The following is a 19593-nucleotide window of genomic DNA, read 5'->3' as shown; positions in this document are numbered from 1 at the left end:
CATCTCGGACACTGGGCTAGAAAGCTGGCAAGCAGACAATTACTGGCCAGCTGACACCCAGGCTGCTCATTACAGTCGTGTGTTCTTGAGAAGGCAGGCCACCACAGAGGTCTCCTGGGGTCGTGAGATAACACTGACACACACAGATTAAAAAAGTATTTCTCAACTCACCAAAGAAATTTTTAAAACACCCAGAGTGCCAGGCATGGTGCCATCCATGCCGGTAGCCAGCAACTCGGGAGGCTGAGACACAAGACTGCCAGTCAAGGACAGCTGAACAATTTAGTGAGACCCTGTCTCAGAATTAAAAAATAGAAGGCTGGGGTATAAAGCACCCCTGGGTTCAATACCCAGTACTGCAAAAAGAAAAAAGAAACCCTGAGGTGAGGGTGCAGAACTTTCAAAACTATTACAAGAAAATGTTCTGTCTCAAAATGACTCAAAAAAGCAGAAGGAGCTTTTAATAAAAAAAAAAAAAAAAAATCTGAAGCCCAAATCTATTACTAACTCTCCAGCCAGGAGAAACAGGTTGGGCCAAGGAGGTGCAGCCCAGGGCTGCCAGGCAGAGAACAATGACCATGAAACTGCTGCTTCCTTAGAGGCCCTGCAAATTAGTCCTTCCCCTGGGGGAGGGCTGCGGAATCCGCTGTCTGCTATTTTCCTTTCATTACTACTGTTCCAGGGTGTGCACGTGGGCTTCAGAGCCTGAGTGAGTGAGGGGCAGCACGGCAGGCAAGGTGGGAGGTGGTGAAGACACTGGCAAGGTAAACACATGGCATTTGTCTCCGCTGGAACCTCGCTGTAATTAAGAGGTAAAATAGCCAAGGCCAGGCAAGGCTCCCCCAAACTCTCCAGCACAGAGGCCACGTGGACTTCATCAGCCCCCGTTGTTCACGGTGGCTGGAGACACTTCCTAGGATGAGGAACCAAGGACAGGCCAGGAGGCAGCTTTTTGAGATAAAGCTCATCAGCACTGAGCTGTAATTTGGAGCCCCTCAGCCTGGGGCCCTTTCTCCTGTGAAATGGGAAAGCACCTGAGTGCCTTCCAGTGGGAGAGGGGAGCAACCCATCCAGCACAGTGGCTCAGAGACCTGCCTGGGACCAGTGCAGCCTGGCCACAGGTCAGGCAGAATCCCTGGAGCTGGGAAGGGCCTGGAAATAAATGGGGGTAAAAGGAAGGGGGAGGAGGGAGCAGGTTTAGCATGTGAGGCCCTTAATTCACCCCAAGCACCACAAAAAAATAAGACAGAAAGGGGACTGGACAATTCAACAGTGCCCTCTGAAAGACCATGGACAACAGTACCAAACTCCTGCTTGCCCAGCCCCAAGCGGACAGAACATGGATGGGGCCCTGGCTACACCAGGACCTAGGAGTTAGGGTTCACCCTACACGGTAAGGCTGCCATCCAGAGATGCCCCGCAGAACACCCGCTCACTGGTGGAAAGTGGCCTGCCCAGTGGGCCTTTACGCAGTCCAGAAGTGGCCTTCACGTCTGTATCCATGGGGAGAGGGAATTCCCAAAGCAATCTCCCTTCACAAAATCAATCTCACAGAGCCCAATCTGAACTGTCACTGCGCAGGCATCTCAAGTGTCGGCTGACAGTCACACGGATTTGGATCTGGGAGGATGTTAAGGCTTTAAAACCTAATTACGGAACTCTCAATAACTGTCTTTAAAACAAACCAAAAAGGGCTACAAACCTACATTTGGGATAAAGAACTGAAGGGACAAGAACTCAGTGCTCCAACCACATCCAAAGAGGGTTAAGCCCCACAGCAGACTGGAGCCCTAGCTGCTAAAAGACAAGGGCTGGGCTGGATCCGGCCAACATGACAAGGACAACCAACTGGTCCCGTTCCTCAGTCTTGTGCTTTTAAAGGGCAGACGACGTGCCAACTATGTTAAAGCTCCAACACACTAATTCTGTAAACAAGAACGGCCGCAGCCTGCACGCTGCACCCTGGAATGGATTCCTCAACTTGGCCCTCATCACTTATGCAGCTGATGAAACAAACACTGACAGCTTTTTTGCATTTGTAAAGGCCCCACAGCAGCTGTGGTGATCCCACCATAGAGCAATGAATTAAGCCCGAAACCCAGCTGGGTCTGAACAGAAGCCTTTTTTGCACAATACAGCAAGACTATCATTGTTAACCTAGGCATTATTGGGAAATATTCTGCATTACATTATAGGGCAGTTCTAACTCAATTCTTAAAATTAGCTCTAATAAGCAATTTTAATTTTAGTAGGAGGGATGTGGAGTTTGCTTTTGAAACGGCACAAGTATGTGTGTAGGTTATAGGTGCACCACACAAAACCAGCCCCGCAGAATACAGACATCCAGTTAAACAATGCCAAGTTTAAAATATTAACTCCTGCAATGGTCTCTCCTCCCTCTCTCACATACACCCCGGACTTCTAAAGGGAGGTAAATAAATTCTTGGCTATTCAGCCACTGCAGAGAAAATATGTAATACGGTCGTCTGTCAGGCTCCCCATTAGGTAGGCCAAATTAATGACCTGAGTCCACTGTGGAACTCAGAGCCCGTCCCTAAAACACAGGAGGGTGAAACACACACACACACACACACACACACACACACCATGATTAAGCACCATTAGTAATGAACTTTTGGACGATGAATCGGGAGCCCTGGTAATAAAATTTAAGATTCAAAACACCAACAGAAACACTGGTATTTGGCTTCCTATCACCAGGAACCAAAGAAAGGGGACATCCACAGCAAGATGCCCCCCTCCCCCGCCCCTTCACAGCATGCTCCCAGCAACAGGGGGCCACGTGCCCTTCTGCTGGCTCAAGCTTTCTCTGAAAGCTTCCAAATTCACAAAAATTGCCAATAAAAGACCAGAACATCTCAACAGTCTCGCACCTACAAGGGAATAATAAATCTGTCCAATCAGAAACATCAAAAGAAGATGTGTCAGTCGCCATCCGCCTCCCATTTCTTCAAGGAGTTCATTAGGAAGGGCTCCTATTCTTAGTATTTTGGGTTTAACAGGCTTGGAAGGAACAAGAGCATCAGGGAGAACTTCCAAGTGAACACTCCTCCCAGTCCTCACAGTCCTTTGACAGTGGAGAGGTAATGAAGGGCAGGGGACTGCGGTAAGGAAGGACACTCACACAGGAGCCAGGCCCTGCGAAACCAGAGCTTTAGGCACGTTTAGAGCCACAGCGAAAAACACCTGAGCACCACAAAAGCAAATCTTCCCAGGATAAAACAGGAAGTGGCACCAGAGAGAGTGGAGCAGATGGTTCCAGCATTTCCAGTTTGTCAGTGGTACAGAAAAGAAGGTCAGTGACAGTAAAGAGAAGCAGTGACAGTGAGGATGGTTAGGGCCCACCCGCCAAGCCCAGAGCCCCGGAACGCTGTGTATGTGCAGGCTTCTCTCAGACGGCACCAACACACACGTTAACAGAGGCAGATGGACACACGGACACCACCCCAACATCCAGCAGCTGATGGGGAAGCCGCACACTGCTGGGTGCTCAGCCGTGAAAGGGAAGGAAACGCTACGACATGGTGCTTCTGAGATGCATCCACATTCAGGTGAGAAGTCCGTCACACAAGGCCACATATTGATTTCACATGATCCCATTCATGTGAAATACCCACAATAAGCAAATCCTCAGGGACAGAAAGATTAGCGGTTGCCAGCGGCTGGGGGAACCAGGGTGAGATGGGAAGGGACTGCCACTGGGCATGGAGTTTCTTTCCCGAGTGATGAGAATGTTCTAAAATTGATCACGGTGATGGCTGCATCTATGAATATACCCAAACCCACAGAGCTGTTTAAAAAAGAAATCACATTCACATCCAAAATTACATAGGGAAAGACTGCCATGCCCAAAAGGCCTCTCATCTTGATTTAAATTACCACGAGCATGCCAAAGAAAACACAACTGCCAAGAGCTGGAGCGGCTGGGAGTAAGAGGACGACAAGAAGGCTAAGGGGCTGGCTGCCGCTCTGCTAGGTCAGTCACAGATGAAAAGGGCCTCAGAGGGCGGGGGTCTAGCTCCGTGACACAGTGTGAGACACTGGGATCAATTCTCAGCACCACATGTAATACATAAAATAAAGGTCCATCAACAACTAAAAAAGAATATTTCTTTCTAAAGTGCCTCGGAGCCAGTCATCCTCAGCACTGGGGGCGGGAGGGGCGGGGAGGGAGTTCAGATATTCATACCATCAGCGGTCCCAGCTATGAGGGAGGCTCAGGCAGGAGGATCATTAGAGCCCAGGACTTCGAGGCCAGCTTCTGGCCACATGGTGGGGAGCCTATCTCAATCAATCAAGAGCTATGACAGGTGACTTTATCCTCCCAACAAGAAAAACTGCAACTTCGGGTTTTCTATTCCCCTGAAGCTGCTAAATTAAGAGCAGGAGAGTCTACCATTTATAAATAGATATTAGGTGCCAGAGTAGATCCCTTAAATTATCTTTCCCTTTTTTTTTTTCCTGTGTGTGGGGAGGATAACTAGGAATTGAGCCTTGGAGTACTGACAGAGTCAGCTGGGCACAGTGGTGCACCTGGGGAGGCTGGAGGACTGCAAGTTGGAGGCAACTCAGCAATGCCCTAAGCAACTTAGCAAGACTCTGTCTCAAAATGAAATATAAAAAGGGCTGGGATGTAGCTCAGTGGTAAAGTACCTCTGGGTTCAATACCTGGTATCAAAGAAAAACTAATGTTTTAACACCCAGCACAGAGAATTTTTGTCGTTGATGGCATGGAAGAAAGCAACCAGGAACGATATTCCTTGAAACAAAACACCATCGAAGGCCTTTGTGGGCCACGCAGAAGAGAAGCAAGTCGTTCTGCACAGGCAAGGTGACATCCTCTGTGCTTTACTGAGGTGACCTCCACATGCAAGGGGAGAAAAAAGGTTCTGGTACAATAGATACTATTAAGGTCTTCATCTGTATTAAACAGACTGTAAGCAAACAATGTTTGGCTGTAAAAGCTTTGCAAGTCAAAGATAATGGCCTTCCTTGGTAAACTGACTGTTCTTTATAATCATCATTATTTATACTCCCAAGGGGCTTTTGCCTACTGCTCCAATAAATCTGGAAAGAAAAAACATGACAATTTCAGCAAGTCTCACGGATGCAGGGGGAAAAGGTTGGCTAAGGAGAAAATGCATTTCATCCCGGGGTATGAGAGGGTCAGTACTGCAATGGTGTCACTTAATTGGAGCAGAGAATCAGATGACAGAGATAGGGGACAGCTTCAGCTCCTTCCAAATCAGACCCACCCTCCCCACAGGTCAAAGGCTTCAGCCTGCCAGGGCCAAAAAAAAAAAAAAAAAGACACATTTGATAAGCATCATTAGCAATCTCCCGGATCACAAGCATGTGTGCAACACTGTGCACCTTGGTACAACCCCAAGTTGCACAGCGCACACAGCAGGACTCCTGCAGGACCCAGGACGGTGTTCATCCACACCACGGAGCTGGGGGGAGTCCAGCAGAATGAAAACAAGCATTCCCTGACCTCTTCAACTTGGCCATGGCTTAGGTATGCCCAGAGCCCAGACTCTGGGACAGGAGGCAAGCCAAACATGTTCCTCATTTAAAGGAGGTTTCCTTCCACTCTGTCAGACACCTTCAGATTCCAGCTCCGTCTCAACCACAATGGTTTGGAATCCTAACCAGAGTTTTGAGGATTACAATGCAAAACTGAGCATTTGAAAACATTTTTAAAGACACAGACAACTGACTCATGCGGTACACCCACCCATCTCTCCCTCTAAAGTAACTGAGTTCAGAAGTTCATTATGAAATCCAGACCCTCCCCAGCACCCCCATGCACTGTGGAAAAAAGTGATAAACTGCATTGGCATTTAAGAAGAAATCTGATCTCTGCCACTCAAAGATGTAATCACCACTGGGGATTACTTTCATACATCTTTAAAATTCTTCCAGATTAAAAGTTCTTTCAGGGTGTCAGTACAAACACTAAAGTACTACTTAGCAAAACTCGCCTTTAATTAAAGTTTTGGGTCAAGTTTTCAAAGCTGAAACAAAGGGGGGGACCCTACTCAGCCCCAAACACTGCTGCTGATTTTAGAAAGACAACTACCTACTACTGCCCATAATTTAATCTGCTTGTCACTTTCTGCATTTACAAATTGAATTTTAGTCAAACAGTAGCAAAAATTATTTGTTCCTGGGATGACAGCTCATTGTGGCCCTAAATCCTTTTACAAATGACAACATGTAGCACACGTCAACTATATTAAATAAACCCACCTCAAAAACAAAAGTCTGAAACCAACGAGTCCCAGTGAAAAGGCTGAAAAGTAGCTGAGGCAAAACAGGCAGAGATGGTGGTGCAGGTCCTCAGCAGACCTGTAACCCAGCAGCTCGGGAGGCTGAAGCAGGAGAATCCCAAGTTGAGGCCAGCCTCAGCAACTTAGCAAGGCCCTAAGCAACTGAGGGAGACCATGTCTCAACATAAAAAATAAAAAACGGGTTGGGGATGAGGCTTAGTGGCCAAGCACCCCTGGATTCGATCCCCAGTACCAAAAATACAACAGAGCCACACTAAAATAATTAGGCCATTAATAAGTTGGGGTGTTCCTGACTTCCACCATGTTCCTCACACTCTAACTGCACAGACAGGAAATCTTGGTAGAGCCCCAAAACATTTCAGGATCATCCAATATTAGGAAACCAGGGCTGGGGCCAGGTGCAGTGGCGTACGTATCCCTATAATCCCAGGGGCTGGGGAGGTTGAGACAGGAGGATCGCAAGTTCAAAGCCACTGTCTCTAAATAAAACACAAAATAGGGCTGGGAATGTGACTCAGTGGTCAAGTGCCCCTGAGTTCAATCCCCTGTACCCAAAAAAACAAACAAAAACAGGGCTGGGGATATAGCTCAGTTGGTAGAGTGCTTACCTCACATGCACAAGGCCCTGGGTTCAACCCCCAGCACCATAAAAAAAAAAAAGGAAAGAAACAAACAAACCAAGCCCACTGTGCACTGGGCATCAAGGGCATTGGCCTCTGCCACTCAGCAACATCAGTCTGAAAAGGAGCTATGTGGCACGTGGAAGGCCAGGTCTGCTGACATCACGGCTCCAGCAGAGGCAAGACAACATAACCACAACCCTTCCAGGCAGATGAGAACCATGTGCTACCAATTTCACTGGGCGCCCAGACCACGGCTCCTTATTAAATGCCTTCCATCCACACTGGCTCTTTCATCCTCCAACATCAAGACCTTATTACAAGCTGAAAATAGAACAAACGCAGCTTCAGGGCTTGGGCAGAGCAAGAATGGGAAAAGGGGCAATTTGGGTAAAACCAATAAGCGCTAAGTTCCACCTCATCTCTAAAGGGATGTCTTGACTAGGGAATGGAAAGGGCAGGCAAGGAAGTTCATCCCGGAGCAGCAGAGGAGCGCAGCTTCCCAGCCACACTGGGACCCCATGGCATGCTCACAATCAGGGAGAAAGAAGGAACAACCCACCAGGCTCCACCTTCCCATAAGAGAGGAAGAGAAAGCTGTCACAGCACCCAGAGCAGACATCCTCTTCCCCAGATAACCAGAGTATGCTGTCACAGCAATGACCCAGGCTGTTCTCTCCTCGACCTTGAACGAGGAGAATTACAGCCACAAAGACCTGCAGGACTTAGAATAACCCAGATTTAGCTAGTGACAGCTTGCAAAGCACTTCATATGTTCACACATGATCTGTCTCCCCGAAAATGACTCAGAAGGACCAACAATGGTGTTGTAATTCTTCCCATCTTATAAAGAAACCCCAAGATCAACAATACACAAACAGCCGAACCCTCAACTTCAGCCTGACTCCAAGGCACCCCTGCTCAATTAAACTTCTCTCTCAGGATGAAGGCACCCTACTTTCAAACGCAATGCCAGGACCCGGCAGCAAACATTCCAAGACAGCCACATAAAGCCCACCTCACAAACAGGGCTGAAGATGCAAACAATGGGATTTGGGGTCAACTCTATTACTCCAGTAGCTCCCATGTCCCCACAAAAGGAGGAACCTCATAAATATAAAAAATGCCATTGTACCATGACCCCTGCTCTCCCCTTCCCCACACCACCAGCGCCCTCTGACTAACAGCACATTGTGTTCTTAGAGCAATTTTGTTTTACAAAGTGTTTTCACATATCTTATCTCATTTAGTTCTAAATGCCCTGAGAGAGGACAAGGAAAGCAAATGGAAACTTAAATAAAACCCAACTGACATCTTTACTACTCCTTTACTACTCCTGTATTGGTTTTTAAAAGCCAACAAACAAACCAACCCACTGGCCTAACACACACTGCGTGTGGAAACGTAAATTAGCATGGTCTTCTCCAAGAAGGCAATGTGGTACCAGGGACCAAAAGGTAAACACAGATACTTCTGGCTCAGTAACGCCACGCTCCAGACTTGAGTTACATGCTGCAAGATACATCATTTAGTTCAGGGGCCCTAAACCTGTGGAAAAGCCATCAAGGGGGACAGGTCAAGTGACATACCCATGAAACAAGTCCTGGAAGCCATTAGAAATTACTGTATTTTGATAACTGAGGTTAAGCTATAACAGCAAAAAGCAGGTAACGAGCTCATGTATGTGAACTACGCATGCACAGTAGAGGAATATCTAGTAGGTGATTTCAATAATTTTCATCTCAGTACTTGATCACAGCCCAAACACCATTTTCACAAGAGGAAAATCGAGTGGCTTAATGAAGGTTTAAGGTTCAGGGATTACACGTGAACTTTATTTTGCATGAAAACGAATCAATTTCTGCAGTTGCCATGGACAACTAAGAACGCACCTGGAAAGAGGAACAATGTCAAAGACCAATCCAAAGCAGGCAACTGCAAAGGCCTTCTACTGCTGGGTCAGGGACTGGACTTCACACCACGGCTGTGAGGGGTCATCTGACAATGTAGCTGGGGTTCTCAGCTTTAAAATGAGGAGTGTGAAATTCTGATTCATTAGCTCCATCTTTCCCCACCAGATCCACAGCAATTCTCTGTGGCTCCTAAGTAGCATCAGGGACTGCATACCATCTCTGACATTAGCTCTCACCCACCATGATATAAAATTCAGCCTCTACTTTTGTGGAAGTTAACAGGGTGCCTGTCATGTCAGCAAGTAACTCCAGCACCCAGAAGTAAGTGGGTGGAGCCCAGCCAGAGAAGAGGAACTGGCTGATAAGGGTAAAAAGGTGGCAGGCTACTCTTAAGGTCTCAGGCGATCCCTCAGCCAGTTCAACCAGAACTTGCAAAGTTAAAGACAGGCTGGACTCAGGGGTGGGGACAGGAAAACTCAGGGTACAACACGAAGGGCTTGATGAGGAGGTAAAAGGCAACTGGGTTGACACAGGTTCCTGAAGGCCACAGGAGTCACGGAAGGATGTGATCAGACTTTCTATCTGGAGGATTATTCCTCAAAGATCTACTCTAAACACCTTTGGTTAAACATCTGTGCAAGGATTCAGTGCCACTCTAATCTTAATTCTCAATCTATCCCTCTTTCATTCCCCACCCAGAAAAGGCTGGGAATCAAACAGTAGCTTATAAAACAGAAACTCATGTTCAAAAACATGGTGTGCAGGTGGGAGGTGATCATGTGACCTTTTTTTCCCTTAGAATTAGGAATTGAACCCAGGGGCACTCCTAAGAATTAGGAATTGAACCCAGAGCCACATCCCCAGCACTTTTATTTTTTATTTTGGGACAAGGTCTCCTAAAATGGCCTAGTCTAGTCTCAAACTTGGAATCCCTCTGTCCCGGCCTCCAAGTACTGGGATTACAGAACCACCCGCACAAGGCTTCTTCTTATCATTAAACTCTTGCTCAAAATCCCAGTGTAGATCTGTTGCTTGCTCTGAATTCACAGGATTCATTTATTTCTGAGTCAGCAAGGAAAGCCACCGGCAGCCTAATGTCTCCACGTTGGGGATCTCCAACTGTGTGATAATACCTTGAGCACTTGCGCAGCAGTATGCAGTTTACAAAGTGCTTTCACATCAAAAATCTCCCTAGTTCTCCCAGCAACAAACCTGGCAAGTACACAGAACAAGCTTTTTTTTTGGACCAGGGATTGAGCTCAGGGGCATTCAACCACTGAGCCACACCCCCAGCCCTATTTCATTTTTCATTTAGAGAAAGGGTCTCACTGAGTTGCTAAGCACCTTGCTGTTGCTGAGGCTGGCTTGGAACTCTGGACGTGCGCCATTGCACCCTACTCCTCAGAACAATCTTTCTGGATGAGGAAGTATTCAGTGAGGTTGTTTCATGCCCAACGACACACAGTCAGTTTAACAGAGAGCCAAACCTTAGCTCACACTCCCAATCTTGTCCATTACCAAAAAGTCCCCGGTACACTCACAGCAAGCCTTTCATGCCCAAAGCCCCCATATTAGTAGTAATAACGCATATACACAAAGCCAGCGTTCCACTGCCCGACAGAATAAGCATTGATTCAGCACCCCTACAAACCTATGGAAGGAATAAATGCAAGAAACACATGTCCAGTCCTAATCCCTTCTCATTTCCTCCTGGCACCTGTTTCTGCCCCCACAGGCACCAAACACTTCAACAGCTGGCAGAAATGAGAACCAAGAGATAATATACATCACCACTATAGACTGAGCCCTCCCCAAAATGGAAGTTAGGAAACAATGAGAAAAAGCTACCCAGATTAAAAAGAAAGCAATAAAACAGATGCCAAAAGATCTCCCACATTCAGGCATCAGAAACATCTGGGCTGCTGTTTCAGTATAAAGTTTGAGACCAGCCTCAGCAACTTAGGAAAACCCTGTCTCAGAACCAAAAAAGGGGGAGAGGTAGCTCAGCGGTTAAGTACCCCTGGGTTTGAGCCCCAGTACTAAAAACATTTTAAAAAGCAATAACACAAATTACAGGTGTAATGGCACACCTACAAAGGTATCACAGATTTGAGGCCAGCTTGGGCAACTTAGTGAGGACCTGTCTCAAAATAAAATTTTAAAACAATTCTTTACTCAGTAGTAAAGCAATTGCCTAGCATCAGGAGACCCTGAGTTCAATGCACAGGACAGCCCAAAAACAAACAAACAAACAGCACAAACCAGCCAGTCCCAACAGGTACTGGGATATCAGCTCTTCTTCCAAGGATGACTCAAAGAGACAGCCAGCTGGGGATAAGCGGGTAGCTCCACCAACTGGTGCTTCAAAAAACAACAAACAGGACTGAGGGAGGGGGCAGAAACTCAGTGGAAGAGCACTGGACTACCATATGGAGGCCCAGGGTTCATCCCTAGCCATCACCAACAAGAAAACACAAACCCACACTTGAAACTGATACTCTCCTGGTTTTGGGAAACTGGAAAGGGGGAAAAAATCATCTTCACTTCCCAAACTTTCTTAAGCCAAAAGCCTCTCTGAAGGCTGGCAAAAGCCATTTAAGACCTTTTCTCCCCTTTGCAGAGCTACATGGATCTTTCATTTCACCTGCTTCATCTGAACTAAGAATCACAGACAACAGGGCACAGTGGCGCTCACTGTAACCCCAGATACTCAGGAGGCTAAGACCTGCCTGAACAATTTTTTACTTTAAAAAGTAAAAAGGACTGGGGATATAGCTAAGTGGTAAAGCGCTTCTGGGTTCAACCAATTTGGAGGAAGGGGGAAGACGGAGGAAGAGATGCAGGCTTTAACCATACGAACAGACTTAGTTTTCCCTTCTGTAAAATGAACTCAAAAGCCCCCTTTTTTTTCCTCTTGTGAACTTGCTATGGAAACCATCCATAAATGTGGGCGGTTATTTCAGAATTGACTGGGTCTTCACAAGGCTTTCAAAAAAAGGCCAGTATTGTGTGGCAGTTCTGTACAATCACAGTGCTTCTGGGGCATTTCTTCAAATAGCAGAGGGAGGCCCCCAGGGGAGATGGGCAGCAACCTCACAACAGTGAAACTGGGAGTAGACAAACTGGTATAAGTGGAAAGAGCCCTGGGGGACTAAAGCTGAAGAAGGCTAGCTTGGTCTGCTGGCTCAAGTCTGGCTACACCATGCCGGCTGAGACTACATCTGCATCTGTACAACACACGCCTTTCCTGCCCCGACTCCAAGAAAGCCAAGCCGCACAGTGGCGGCACATGCCTGTAATCCCAGCTGCTTAGGAGGCTGAAGCAGGAGGAATCAAGTTCAAAGCCAGCCTCAGCAACTCAGGGAGGCCTTAAGCAACTCAATGAGACCTGTCTCAAAAACATAAAAAACTGGATTCAGTCTCCAACACAAAAGACCTGGAGTGATGGCACACCTGTAATCCTAGCCACTCAGGAAGCTGAGACAGAAGATTCCAAGTTCAAGGCCAGCCTCAGCAACTTAGACTGTTTCAAAATAAAAAAAAATAAAGAGGGTTGGGGTGGTGGCTCGGTGGTAGAACACTTGCCTAGCATGTGTGAGGCACTGGGTTCGATTCTCAGCACGGGATATAAATAAGTCCATTGACACTAATATTTTAAAATGCCCCCCAGCCCCCGGGGATAATTCAGTAGTAGAAGACTTGCCTAATAGGGTAAAGGCCACATTTTACCTATGCCTGCACAAATTAGATGGAATATAGTTTATGTTTGAGAATTAAGGCTAAATGTTTCTACATTTAGAAACACCATTCTCAAGAGTAACAGGGACAAAAGTTGGCTAGTTGGGGCTGGGGATGTGGCTCAAGCAGTAACACGCTCGCCTGACATGCGCAGGGCACTGGGTTCGATCCTCAGCACCACAAAAAATAAAGATGTTGTGTCCACCGAAAAATGAAGAATAAATATTTTTTAAAAATTCTCTCTCTCTCTCCTCTCTTTAATGGAAAAAAAAGTTTGGCAGGCAAGAAATTTTTATTTAAAAAATAAGACAAGATTACTTTTTTTTTTTACCTTAAACATACAAACGTGCTTTTGGTGGCTAATCTTTTCATATAGAGCTATGGTCTTATTTCTGAGTATGAAACTTCTTTGAGGGTTGTTTCACATTATGCTTTTTAGCTGAGAAAGATATCTGTATGTACCTGAAGTTTGGGTCTTAAAACAATGATCAGGGTTTGGGGATGTGGCTCAGTGGTAGAGCACTTGTCTAGCATTCTGGAAGGCTCTGGGTTAGACTCCTAGCCCACCAAAAAAGAAAAGGGGTGGAGGCAGGGATGAATTACAAAGCAGTGCATGTGGAAGAATCCAGAAAATTTAAAAGCCTTGTTGTTTTAGGACTTTTATCAAGTCTTCACCCAAAACAATCAACTTATAAGTTTTCATAGAAACCAATTCTGTTCACACTTATTTCAAGGTTTACATAATATTTAATTGCAATTACAATAAGAAGCCCAACTGGAATAAGCAGATTTGGGAACAAACAATTGACACTTGGCAAGCCTTCTGGGTGGGAGCCAAAGAGGACAGAGGGACATCCCAGAGCTGCCCACTGGCCAGAAGCTGTGTACTGGGGTATCAGCCAGGAAGTTCTGCCCCCAAGGGCAAGTAAATTGGGTAGGTGGAAGGTGGTTAGGGGAGGCGAAACTGTAATCCTAGGGAAGCCTGGACCAGTAACATAAAAGGACTGAACAATATAACCAGAATTCAAATAAAAATGTCAAGAGTCTGAATGGACACACCATCACGAGGGAGGGCAGAACACTAGATTAAATTCACCACAGGGATGGGAATTCAGCTCAGTGATAGAGCATTACGTAGCATGAGGACAGTGAGGATGGAGGTCCATCCCCAGCACACACCAAAAAACCCTTCAGTTTAGCCTTTACAAGTGTTTATATAGTAGGATTAGTATGAGTTTTCCCTTGTCTTTTTTGAAAGGAGAAAAAAAAAGTCGTACTTTTTCTACTTTGAATGTAATAGATTTCAGTTATATACTCCAAAAGATTTTCTCATTCTGAAAAAGGAAAGTTTAAAACTTTGGAGCAGGGTATATCTATTAAGACTGGAGTGTTTCCAAAGCACTTGGAAGTGAATCAATTGCCCTCAATCCAGCAACAAGGACTGGTTTAACCAACTATGATTTACACACTCTTAAGTACAAAAGAATTCAATTCTGGTTGGCTATTTGGGGCAGTAGCTATGAGGACATACAAGTCTAATATTAGTTACAGAGGGTAATGACCCACGTAATAATAAACCAAGCTGAACTTTTCAGACAAAGTTATTTTCCATTTTGAATTTTAGTGACATACTTTGTACTTGACTATATTACTTTTGTCGCCTACAGCAAGTGCTTTTTGCATGGTCATCATTATGCTAAAATGACTCTGCCTTAGACTTGCCATGGGCAGGGCAAGGTTTTTCACTATTAGAAACAAGAAGAAAGCCATGTGAACACCTCAGGAAAGAAAAAATGTGGCAATTAATTAACTTATGCAAGTTCTACAATAACTGCAAAATAACCTTATGACATTTTTTGTTAAAGAGGTTAAAAAAAATAAATAAAAACCAAAAAGCTCAGCCAGGTATACATAACTGTAATCCCAGTCACTCTGGAGGCAGGAAGATCAAAAGTTCAAGGCCAGCCTGGGAAACTTAGTGAGACCCTGTCTCAACATTTAAAAAATAAACAAACAAAAGAGCTGATTGTAGCTTACCAGTAGAGCACCCCTGGTTCAATCAGCAGTACAACAAAAAATTTATAAATCCAAAACACTCTGTTGGGTGTAAATTCTTTTTCATTTTTTTCTTTACAACTCTATGTAATTATTGTAAATTCTGCCTTTGAATCTTATTAAGCAAACTTATTCCAGTTTTTAAGTCACACTGTATTTTTAAATCAGGAAACTAAGATGCTTAAAACTTACAACTTAATGGTACAAATTCTGCTTGAGCTGTCCTAGAAATCAAACTGGTAATTGGTTTTCACCACCACTGCATGAATCACATCTTCATGTGGCAGAGATTTATTTCAAGCTCATACCTGCTGTAAAACTAAGACCAAACAGTTGTGAAGCCTGGCTATCCTGTTATTCTCCCTAAGAATAATCAACCAGTGTAGTAGCTATGGAAATGGGAGAAAACATTCACAGAGCAAAACAAGCAACTGTTTTATTGTCCAAGTGGATTGGGGCTCTAAAAGGCAAATGTTTCCAGTTATTTAAGGTATTGTAGTGGGAGTCGTGCCCGACACAATTAAGACAAGATTATGTTGCAATTTACGAGCTTCTCAAGGATGTCATTTAATAAGAAATATAACAATCATTTCTCCCAAAGCCTATCATCTACAATCACACCCCCAAAGTCTGCTCTGCTAAGGCAATAAACTAAATGGCACTCGGCAAGCATCTAAGACTTTTGAGACCAATTGTAGGAAACCTGCTGCCTTCCACCCGGTTCAACTAATAATAATAAGGCCACCTTACATATAAAGAAGCACTCTGTTTTACATCTTCCATCCACAAGATCGTATCAATGACTCAGTGAATTAACAAAGGCAGGTATTTTCCCATTTTACAGAAAAATGAACGAGACAGAAAGCGAGCCATTTGTTCTACTGAGAAGTTAGCCCAGAGCACCTTCAGACTCAAGTCGTGTGTTGGGCTGGAATTGTAACCCAATGGTGGAGCTCTTGCCTAGCATGCACCCATGGATTTGATCCCCAATACCGCCAAAAAAAAAAAAAAAAGTTCTGTGCTCTTCTAAATGGCCAAATCCTCCCTCACTCCGCCCCTGCCCCCCCCCAAAAAAAAACCACTCCATAGGCAAAGAGCCGACACAGCAAGAGAGCCCCTCCACCTGAGGCTGCAGGGCCACCAGAGAAACAACAGTTGCTGCCTTGAAGCATCCCCTCTACAAGGCATCCGGCCACATCCTGCAAGACACCCCCAACACGACTTAAAGTGACAAAGTGGACAAATGCACCACACGGTCCTTCCAGAAAGGAAAACTTTCCCCGAATGCAGTTTCCTTCGTTTCCATTAGCACTGGGTGAGGTGACCACAGTGGGAACGCAAGACCATCAGGAGAACTGCAAGTGAGGAAGTGAAAACATTCCTGCAGAAAGGAGGCGCCTGCTCCATGCTCCCACCCGCTGAGAGGCTCCAGAACCAGGTCCAGAGGCACAAGTTTGGGGACCAGAGGCCCTCCATTGCTCACCTGGCGGGGCGTGCGGCGTTTCGGGGCGGAAGGCAGAGGCTGAGAGCATCCTCTTCTTCCTCCTCCTCTTCCTCCTCCCACGCCGCGGCACCCCTGCGCGGAAGCCCCCGCCCCCGCCCGCTCCCTCCTCCCCCCGCAGCCCCGCAGCACTGGAACCTCCCGCCCGACTTTTGACGTCACGAAGGAGGAGGGAAGGTTCCACCCGGGCCCGTCCCTTTGTGACGTCACAATGACAACAGAACGCGGCCGGGAGCGGCCGGGGACCGGGAGCGGCGGGGGGCGGAGGGAGGGGCGGGAGGCGGGGGCGCGCGGCGGGGGAAGGGCCGGGGGGCGGGGAGGGGGCGCGCTGACGTCTCGCCGGCTTAACCTGTTGCTCTCGAGACTGCGTCGGCGCCGGAGGGGCAGGCCGCGGGGCGCGGGCAGGACCGCCGCGTCCGCCATGCTCGGCCGTGCGCACGGTGGGGGGCGCCGTGCAGCTGTGCGCGGCGCGCCCCCTCCCCGGCACGCCCCCGCCCGCGCCCCCGCCCGGGCCCCGCGGGCCGCACCGCCCCGCGCCCCACCCACTCGCCCGCCCGCCGGCCCGGGAGCCGGCTCGGGGCGCCCGGCGCCCGCCCGCAGCCCGGAGTCTGCCCCCTACAGGCCGCGCGCGCGCCCGCCGGCCCCGGCCCAGCCCGCCGCGACCCCCGCGCGCCCTCCCCGCCGCAGCCGGCTCGAGCACGTCCGGAGCACCGGCTCCGCTCCCGCAGCGCTAACTCGCTCCCTGCCTCTCGCGGCCGCCGCAGCCATGGGCTGCGGCCGGACGCCCGGAACCGACACGACCCGCTGGTCACTGGCAACAAAAAAAGCCCACCCCACGCTGATCTCCAACTCAACGCGGTCCGGGAGGGGAGGGGAGGGGAGGGGAGGCGGTTCTTGTCCAAGTTCTACCCCATCTGCTTTGTAGCTGCATCCGAAACGGACGTGCCCCGGGAAGGGGTCCACGCTCCGAGGCAAGGTTGTCTCCTTGCAGTTTCTACAGCCCGAGTTTAAACTAGTCCTTTGCATTCTACCCAGCCCTCTGCAATGCGGATGTATTTTAATTCTTAAATTCTTTATGGACCAGCTTTGTAAGTTGAGCTTGATAATTTAGGCTTGCATTTCTTTCATAGTTGAAGTTTACGTGTCTAGATGGAATCAACCCTCCACAAGAGGCATTCAGCTTTTCCATTAAATATATTTTTTTACAAAACCACTGCCCCGAAGGTCATCTCCCATTACACACTTCATACTGATCAGAAAGGAAAATATTAACATCAATTTGTCGAGTGAAGTTAAATAAAACTTTTTTATAACGTTGTATTCCTTGTGTATGTTCATTTGACCTTTTTTCTTAAAAAAAAAAAAGAGTTATTTGCTTTAAAGCATGCAGCTAATCACACATCACTAGAGAGCATATTTGGTTAATCCCTCGGTCCCCCTCTAGCTCCCTCCCCTCAAACTTAAAAAAAAAAGCCACCATACACAAAACAAAAACAATCGCCATGCCAATCAAAACGTAGCTGTACCATGCACAAAACAAATTTAACTATTCCAAACCATTTAAATCTCTGAATAATCACCTAATTTCAGAAAGCCAGTTAACAAGGATAAATTATCTGTAGTCGTAAATGCATTCACAGACATACTTAAAAACATTAAACCCAGTGTCTTTTTCTCCTAAAACTGGAAACCATGAATTTTTTTAAACAAAACCAGCCTCATTATTAAAGTCAATCCCAACAAATGCATTCGCTGTAACATGATTCCCAACTGGTTCATGGTACAAACCAGATAAGCCAAACGACCACATACATTAAATTTCATGTGCCAGTGCAAGGAGAAGATCGCCATAATCGGACCCTCGATTGCAACTTAAAGGGTTTCCAGCACACACGCCTTACACGATTTTCCAAATAACATTAATAATAATAACATACGCTCATTTGCATGCAAAGTGCAATATGGGGCCAAATCCGCCCGAGAATGCAGTTTACTTACATTACCGCAGCCCCCCCACCCCAAGCTCCACCAAAATCCCTTGCCTTTCATCTAAAACTAGATTATGTTTGTGTCATTCGAGGTCAATTTATTCACTTGAGGTATCTCTACACCAATCTGTTTTTTCAACCAAACTAGGCAGACACGACTTTGCCTGAAAAGCCCTCTTTCAGAAAAGAAAGAAACAGCCTTATCGGACGCTGTGTTTAAAACCCTTCAGCTGCAGAATTATCTATAAACTTGACATTCACAGCCATTGCTTAAAACTGCAAGTCAAAGGATGTGTTGTTAGGAGCACTTACGTATTTCTTCTGAATGATATTCCTCTTGGGTCTTTCCTTGCTCATTCTGAGATCCAAATGCTGATTGCAAAAGGGGACAATTGCTTCATGAATTTAAAGCCGTCAGAAATTTGCAAAAAAATATCCTGGTGGTTTTTATTGTTGTTGGTGGTGGTTGATCTTGTAATCCGACTTTTCTTCCTCTTCCCCCAAAGCCAGATTCGCCTTGAAATAAATCCGAATTTGGGAAGGAAAAAAAAAAAAAGAGCCAAAGACGAACGAAGCAAACAAAAAAAAAATTCACTTTAGTAAAACACTCATAATGGAAAATTTCCCCCGAAACACATATACACAAAAAAAAAAGAAAAAAAAAACCGACGCCCTTCACTCCCCCCCTTTTTCCTCCAAAAACTACATCAGCGAAACGTGAAGGTCCTTAGTGTCTGATCTGTAGTTACATCTTGGAAAAGAAAAGGGAAAGATAAATAAAAAATGTTGGAAGTCACGTTTGTGCTGCAGCAGCAGTGCGAGCAGAAGAGTCAACTCCAGCGGCGGCGGCGGCGGCGGCGCAGCACCACAGCGAGGGCTCGCCGAGTCTCTTTTTTCCAAGCCCCCGAACCAATGAGAGAGAGGCTATCCAGCCCAACTTTAAATGGACTCTGCTTTTATACAAGTTAGGGCTCCTCGGGCAATTCCCCACCGCACGCCAGCCGAAAACTCCCACAGCTGAGCCACTGGGCGCCCGCCTACCCCGGCGCCCACCGCCCCTGGCCCAGTCCAGAAGACCCCCGCAGCCCCGTCGACCTGGCACCCAGGAAGCCTCGACGAACCCTTCCCGGGCAAGGGTTCCGGCGTCGCTCCCACGCCGAGCCCAGGCGTGGAATTGAGAGAGGCTCCCTAGCTCAAGGCACGGCACGCTCGGTCGCTCCACCTCAGCCCCTTTTCCCTGCTTGCCGCTCACCCCACAGCCGCCACACGCGAGCCCACGCCACTGCCCTCGCGTCTACCTGCAGCCGGGCAGGTGGGTACCAATGCCCCAGGACGCCCGGCCCCGGGGACAGCCGCCTATTCCCGGGGCACCTTAGAATGGTCCCCTTGATCTTCTGGAAGTTGTAGTCCCCCGACTACAAAATGGCTATGGCCACGGGAGCTGAGAACTACAATTCCCAGCCT

At 47.1% G+C, this 19593-nt stretch overlaps 1 protein-coding gene across 1 annotated transcript in view; it reads right to left on the bottom strand.

Moving 5' to 3' along the window:
* Jarid2 (jumonji and AT-rich interaction domain containing 2) overlaps positions 1-19023 on the bottom strand; it is a 218842-nt gene extending 199819 nt beyond the window's left edge. The window contains exon 1 of the mRNA XM_026384570.2: positions 18442-19023. Within this exon, the coding sequence (XP_026240355.1) occupies positions 18442-18486 (45 nt within the window). The 5' untranslated portion in view covers positions 18487-19023. The remainder of the gene's footprint in view (positions 1-18441) is intronic.
* Between the last annotated feature and the right edge of the window lie 570 nt (positions 19024-19593).

The sequence above is a fragment of the Urocitellus parryii genome, chromosome 8, assembly GCF_045843805.1.
Source record: "Urocitellus parryii isolate mUroPar1 chromosome 8, mUroPar1.hap1, whole genome shotgun sequence".
NCBI classification, from domain to species: Eukaryota; Metazoa; Chordata; class Mammalia; order Rodentia; family Sciuridae; genus Urocitellus; species Urocitellus parryii.
The sequence above is the reverse complement of the archived record's forward strand: the minus strand, read 5'-3'. Positions and strand labels throughout refer to the sequence as shown.